This window comes from Triticum aestivum, chromosome 5A (genome assembly GCF_018294505.1).
Source record: "Triticum aestivum cultivar Chinese Spring chromosome 5A, IWGSC CS RefSeq v2.1, whole genome shotgun sequence".
In the NCBI taxonomy this organism is placed as follows: domain Eukaryota; kingdom Viridiplantae; phylum Streptophyta; class Magnoliopsida; order Poales; family Poaceae; genus Triticum; species Triticum aestivum.
The window spans coordinates 39,052,932-39,060,652 of NC_057806.1; the positions used below are offsets into that span (position 1 = coordinate 39,052,932).

At 47.0% G+C, this 7,721-nt stretch overlaps 1 protein-coding gene across 1 annotated transcript; it reads right to left on the reverse strand.

The window, feature by feature from the left end:
• Nucleotides 1-1,980: 1,980 nt before the first annotated feature.
• LOC123106482 (BTB/POZ and MATH domain-containing protein 2-like) lies at nucleotides 1,981-3,041 on the reverse strand. The gene has a single exon (XM_044528632.1). The coding sequence runs from the start codon at nucleotides 3,039-3,041 to the stop codon at nucleotides 1,983-1,985; it is 1,059 nt and encodes a 352-aa protein (XP_044384567.1). The 3' UTR covers nucleotides 1,981-1,982.
• Nucleotides 3,042-7,721: the final 4,680 nt, after the last annotated feature.

Consider the following 7,721-nt stretch of genomic DNA (forward strand, 5'->3'; position numbering starts at 1 on the left):
TGGCCAACCGCGACTAAAGCCCCTCACGTGCACCAGCTGGCCACCGAGCGCCCTGGGCCCAGGCCTTTGGTCGCGGTTCGTCTGCCGAACCGCGACTAAAGACTTCATTAGTCGCGGTTCCTACAGTTTCGCGACTAATGGGGCTGGACGGAAGCCTCTTTTTCTACCAGTGTAATGGCGCACCACTGGTGCACCATTAGTATACCACATACTAATGGCGCACCAGTAGTGCGCCATTAGTATGCCTAGAGGTGCGCCATTACTATCTGACTTAGTAATGACGCACCACATAGAAGTGCGCCATTAGTAATAATTTTTTTTCATTTTTTAAAAAATTCAATTTTAAAAAAAAATCAAATTTATTTATTTTTCTTAATCCCGGGTCACTATGGCTTAATCTCGAGTCAATATGCTTAATATCAGGTCAATTCGCACTCTGTGGTCAAACTTCCCAAAAGGTCACACATCCTCACACTACTCCAGCCCAAGCACGCTTAACTTCATAGTTCTGTCCAACATCAGCACCACCTCACTTCACAGGCACTTGTTGATATATCTATCATATCAATCCTATTAAACCTTGCTGATGTCTAGGACTTTGTTCATGTTCATGAGTGTGATGAAATTTTGAAAAAAATATTTCAAACTTCCCGATCATATTACGTATCATATTTTGAAAAATAATTCAATTTTTTTTTCAAAACCAATTTTTTTTCTGTTACTAGTGGCGCACCTAGCATACGGTGCGCCACTAGTAAGTTTGAAAATTTTTGAATTTTTTTGCCTCCAGATCTTAGAAGCTCCGTAGCTTTTTTTCTGTTAGGTTTTTGCGGATTTTGAAAATTTAGATGTAACTTTTCGAGTAGATGATTTTTCATATAAAAAACTTTTTCATCCGAGTTCGTACGCAAAAGTTATGCCCATTTTTACAAATTCTCGAGAGATTTTGCAAAAAAGTCGAAAATTCATGTTTGTAAATTTTGCTAACAACTAGACCACATATCACATGGGAATCTTATTTTCTTTTATTTTTTTGACATTTCTATCATTTTCTTTTATTTTTTTTAAAACCGAAAAGGCGGTCTACGGGAGGGGGGGTGCATTCAGGCGAATGTTTAGGCCAAGTTACTAATGGCGCACCGTGGGAGTGGTGCGCCATTATTAGTTAAACTAGTAATGGCGCACCACCCCCACGGTGCGCCGCGCACCGTGGGGGTGGTGCGTCATTAGTAGTTTGGCGCACCGTCCACGGTGCGCCATTAGTAGTTTTGAAAAAAATTACTAATGGCGCACCCACTCCCATGGTGCGCCATTAGTAGTTTTGAAAAAATTAAAAAAAAATTGTTACTAATAGCGCACGGTGGATGTGGTGCGTCAGTAGTATTTGGACACTAATGGCGCACCACATGTCTGGTGCGCCATTAGTGTCATTTTCATCTATAGCCCTTTTTCTAGTAGTGTTCACATAAGCCAGATTATAACAGAAGTGATAGCCAAGAACTCAAAATTTTATCATTCTTCACATTAGCTAGATTATTTCCAAATGGTAGCCAAGAACTTAAAAGTTTTACCATTCTTCACATAAGCCAGCGACTAAAGTAAGAACATAAAAAGGTAACTAGTGAGTTACCATACATTCATACTTCCTCCATCCCAAAATAAGTGTCGCTGATTTAGTAAGCGACATTAATTCTAGGATGGAGGGAGTATATAGTAGTAATATCAGATGGGAAAACCAATACATTGTAGACATATATTTTATAGAACTAACTGCTTCCTCCAAACGATATCTGAAAACTGAAAGACATAGCAACCTCAGCTCAGGTCACTATGTATCAAAGTCACTAGATATAAGCTAACACAGACAGGGCATGCTAAATTTAGCAAGACTGGATTGCCTTCTCCGCCCCAGCATAAGGCATTCGCCAACAAAGATCTTTCAGAACTGAATGGTAAGCAGTAGCTCATACTACATTGGCGTACTAAATTTTGCGGGACTTCACTGTTCTTTCAAACACATCTACAATGAGATCAGGACAAGATCTTTTGAGGTGTGCATACCCTTGGCTTGCGATCACATCATCCATTCTATTCGAAGAGAGCATAAATTCAATGCAAGCATCTTTGAGGTTGTTGCAATGGTGCTGGTCAGCTAGAGCTAATATGGTCGCCACAGTCTCAACATCAAGACTCTTGCATAGCATCCCTTCACATATCCTCTTCATCCTTTCCATTGCATACTTATATGCAGCCACGAGTAAGTGCTTGACCATTTCTCTTTTGTCATCATCATCAAGATCGTCTATGGAAGGCATTGAATCAGTGTAGATGAAGTGAAGAAATGCCTTGAAAACAGCTGGCTGCATGTTGTTAATAATTATGTCCTGTACACCTTTGTTCCCCATCGGACCATAGAACTCCGCATTGAAGACCGCCGATCGCATCACAAGCAAAATCTTATGAGCGGAAAAGACATCCCCTTGAACCTTGAAAGTCACGTCTGCTCCTATCTTCCCCTCTAGCAAGGTTGCAAAATTATCCAAAAGGTCAGAGGGTGGCACATGGATATCGAGTGTTTCCTTGATAACACTGAGTTCGCACTCAATCACGAGACAATCTTTCCGCACGTACACTGACTCTACTTCAGCGGTTTTCTTCATGAACTTTCCTACGCCCCAAGCTGGAAACTCATGGTCGAACGCTCGTGGCGCTTTGCTGGAGTGCACCACAATCGACCGCCCACTAAACCGATTCACAAGCATCCACTTGTGGAGCACCCTCGCCTCGGCGTTCTTGGTCAAGAGCTCGAGGAAGACGGATACGTAACCTTCATTCGCCTCGTCGTAGCCGTCAGGGTAGTAGCAGATGCACCATTCGTAGCTACCGATGGAGAATACCGGAGAATGGAGACATTCGCCTCTACCGAGGCCCTTGACACGGCTGTAGCCAGAGATCTCGACCGCGACCGTCGCCCGCGCCATGTGCGTCTCTGATGTGCACCTCGACGGCACCATCGCTATTGAAGTCTGCGATACTGCCATTGTGGGAGTTGGGAAGAGGACGGGGGTCGGCGCGGGTTGGAGATCTCGATTAAGGCCGGCGGCGATGGGAGAGGTGGTTTTGCCTCCGAGGGTGAGCTGGGGAGCAGCGGCGCGACGGAACACGGGCCGATAGGCGCGGCGGCGGCGGCCAGATCGGGGGACAAGGTTCAGGACGAGGGTTTGGATGAGGAGGGACAAGGTTTCAGAACGAGGGTTTGGTGTTTTTTTTTTCTCAATAGAAAAAACTCGGTCGTTTTTTTTTCATGTTTTTTTGAACTGTTTTTTCTTTTCAAGTTTATGTAAAGGAAACTACTACTCCCTCCGTTCCTAAATATTTGTCTTTTTAAAGATTTCAAATGGACTATCACATATGGATATATATATATATAAACATATTTTAGAGTGTAGATTCACTCATTTTGCTTTGTACTATGTAGTCATTTGTTGAAATCTCTAGAAAGACAAATATTTAGAAACGGAGAGAATAGTAATGTGCAGTGTTATAACCAAGCCACTATTTCTAATCAAGTTTTCCTAACCAGGTTTCCCAACATTTTTTATGTAAAGGGCCAATTTGGGCTTGACACGCGTAATAATTTGGGACCTGGTGGGGTACGGTCGCGTGTGGACCTAGCGTTTAACTTCGGATTTCCTTAATGTCTTTGCTGTGAACCTAGTATTTTTGCATGCCGATTCATTCTTGGTCGACGACCGTTTCCGAGTTGTTCTCCTCCCTGCCGCTTTTCTTCTCTCGGTGCGGCGGCCGCCCTGTCACCTCGATGCTTCCCCTGAGCTTGATCCAGACGTAGCTGAGGCAGAGGATGAGGCGGTCGGCGCTCTGGATCATGAAGAGGACGACACATGCGTCGTTGGTGAGGAACTGCACGGCCGGGCCTAGGTAGGCGGCGCGCACTACATCACGGTAGACATTTGGAGGCATTTTTAAACGCCTTGAAAGGACAAGAAAATGCCTTCAAAGAGCTAAGGTGGCGTTCCTAGAAAATGCTAAGTATAGTCACCAAGGGAAAGCTGTTTGTTGGCACTTTTGAAGAATGCCTCGGATGGTTAACTGTGGAGGCGATTTTAGAAAATGCCTCCAAAAGTGGACCGGGCAAATGTACAAGAAATCGAGCGACTGACTCTTCTACTGCTGCTGCTGGGGCCACACGTACACACAGACTCTGGCGGGGGGCCACGTTGTACAGCAGAGAGCTGTCACACACGATGATCTCCAATGTTTTTCCTTCACTGTTGGGCCGTCTTTCAGTTGATGCACGAGATCTAATTCACAACAGTTATCACAGTGCTCCTCTTTTAAACAGGCTAAACTTCCTCTCGCTAAGCGGTATGGGACAAAAGAAATGGCTATTCGGTACGCAACGGCTCTGACGAAGTAAAAGAATGATTTCGTAAAGTATACCGATTAAAGACAACAGAGTTGTGGATCGAACCGGCACCCTCCGTGTTACTCGTAAATCAATTTGCCGCCCAGCTGGATACTCGTAGAATCAGGACGTATATTTATACAGTACACACTACATCACGGTAGACATTTGGAGGCATTTTTAAACGCCTTGAAAGGACAAGAAAATGCCTTCAAAGAGCTAAGGTGGCGTTCCTAGAAAATGCTAAGTATAGTCACGAAGGGAAAGCTGTTTGTTGGCACTTTTGAAGAATGCCTCGGATGGTTAACTGTGGAGGCGATTTTAGAAAATGCCTCCAAAAGTGGACCGGGCAAATGTACAAGAAATCGAGCGACTGACTCTTCTACTGCTGCTGCTAGGGCCACACGTACACACAGACTCTGGCGGGGGGCCACGTTGTACAGCAGAGAGCTGTCACACACGATGATCTCCAATGTTTTTCCTTCACTGTTGGGCCGTCTTTCAGTTGATGCACGAGATCTAATTCACAACAGTTATCACAGTGCTCCTCTTTTAAACAGGCTAAACTTCCTCTCGCTAAGCGGTATGGGACAAAAGAAATGGCTATTCGGTACGCAACGGCTCTGACGAAGTAAAAGAATGATTTCGTAAAGTATACCGATTAAAGACAACAGAGCTGTGGATCGAACCGGCACCCTCCGTGTTACTCGTAAATCAATTTGCCGCCCAGCCGGATACTCGTAGAATCAGGACGTATATTTATACAGTACACACTACATCACGGTAGACATTTGGAGGCATTTTTAAACGCCTTGAAAGGACAAGAAAATGCCTTCAAAGAGCTAAGGTGGCGTTCCTAGAAAATGCTAAGTATAGTCACGAAGGGAAAGCTGTTTGTTGGCACTTTTGAAGAATGCCTCGGATGGTTAACTGTGGAGGCGATTTTAGAAAATGCCTCCAAAAGTGGACCGGGCAAATGTACAAGAAATCGAGCGACTGACTCTTCTACTGCTGCTGCTGGGGCCACACGTACACACAGACTCTGGCGGGGGGCCACGTTGTACAGCAGAGAGCTGTCACACACGATGATCTCCAATGTTTTTCCTTCACTGTTGGGCCGTCTTTCAGTTGATGCACGAGATCTAATTCACAACAGTTATCACAGTGCTCCTCTTTTAAACAGGCTAAACTTCCTCTCGCTAAGCGGTATGGGACAAAAGAAATGGCTATTCGGTACGCAACGGCTCTGACGAAGTAAAAGAATGATTTCGTAAAGTATACCGATTAAAGACAACAGAGCTGTGGATCGAACCGGCACCCTCCGTGTTACTCGTAAATCAATTTGCCGCCCAGCTGGATACTCGTAGAATCAGGACGTATATTTATACAGTACACACTACATCACGGTAGACATTTGGAGGCATTTTTAAACGCCTTGAAAGGACAAGAAAATGCCTTCAAAGAGCTAAGGTGGCGTTCCTAGAAAATGCTAAGTATAGTCACGAAGGGAAAGCTGTTTGTTGGCACTTTTGAAGAATGCCTCGGATGGTTAACTGTGGAGGCGATTTTAGAAAATGCCTCCAAAAGTGGACCGGGCAAATGTACAAGAAATCGAGCGACTGACTCTTCTACTGCTGCTGCTGGGGCCACACGTACACACAGACTCTGGCGGGGGGCCACGTTGTACAGCAGAGAGCTGTCACACACGATGATCTCCAATGTTTTTCCTTCACTGTTGGGCCGTCTTTCAGTTGATGCACGAGATCTAATTCACAACAGTTATCACAGTGCTCCTCTTTTAAACAGGCTAAACTTCCTCTCGCTAAGCGGTATGGGACAAAAGAAATGGCTATTCGGTACGCAACGGCTCTGACGAAGTAAAAGAATGATTTCGTAAAGTATACCGATTAAAGACAACAGAGCTGTGGATCGAACCGGCACCCTCCGTGTTACTCGTAAATCAATTTGCCGCCCAGCTGGATACTCGTAGAATCAGGACGTATATTTATACAGTACATTGCATGCATGCGGTGAGGCGATTTTCAGAATGCCTTTGATTGAGCATGATCTGAGGCACTCTCTGTGATTGCCTCGGAAACTAGGGACTTTTGAAGGCGTTTTTCAATAATGCCTTTAAGGAACACAATGTAAGGCATTTTTCAAAACGCCTTGTAGAAAATGCCTCTAATACTTAACCGTGTTGTAGTGACATTGCATGCATGCGGTGAGGCGATTTTCAGAATGCCTTTGATTGAGCATGATCTGAGGCACTCTCTGTGATTGCCTCGGAAACTAGGGACTTTTGAAGGCGTTTTTCAATAATGCCTTTAAGGAACACAATGTAAGGCATTTTTCAAAACGCCTTGTAGAAAATGCCTCTAATACTTAACCGTGTTGTAGTGGCGTGCACGCATCCAGGATGAGTAGGCGGCAGCGAAGAGGCCCTTGACGGCCTCCAAGTCGAGGATCGCAGCGAGGTGCCAGCCCTGGGTGTGCGCAGCGATGTCGGCGACGATGAGGAGCACGGAGAGAAGGAGGAAGACGCGGAGGAAGCCGTAGAAGCTGGTCCGCAACGCTGGGCTCTCCCCTGCGTCGTGTCGGCCTCAACGTTGGAGTCAGTCCGGTCCGCCGCCACCCGCCTCCATGCGGCCGCCGCCATGGAGAGCGCGACGGTGGCGGCCTCCATGAGCTTCCTGGCCGCGTGGAGCGTGGTACGCTTTGAGGAGCAACACCCAGGTGATCTGGCGCGCATTCTTGCCACAGTTGTCCTTGCCCCCGTGGCGGGCGACCCCGGCGGCGACCCATGCTCTACGACATGTCGGGGTGGTGAGGTGGAGCGCGTACGTAGCCGGCCACGCACAAGTTGCCCTTGCTGATGTTGGCGACTAGCCGTCCCTGCTTTTGTCATGGCTCGCCGGAGCTGTACCTATGGGTCGGTGCAGGAACAATCATGTTGTCCTGATGCTCGTCGGTCCCCCGACACAGATCCCTAATCCGACGACCAGAGGACATGGACCTTGCGAGCTTGCAGCAACCGCAGCCCATCTAGGCATCAGCATGTCGTCGCGTTGCCGCACAGAGACAATTTGCTGCCTAAACACCCGTCGTCGCGCCATTGGGCCACACAGCGACCCAGCGCTCCTATCCAAGGAGCATTCCCGCGCTGGCCCCGAGGCCAAGTGAGAGGGATCGAGGCCCCACCGTGACCTACGTCAGCCAGGCTTTGCCCCACGGTGCTACGCTGTGGCTGCGGGGGAGGACGGGCAGGAGGCGGCGCGCTAGGGTTGCCCCCGGT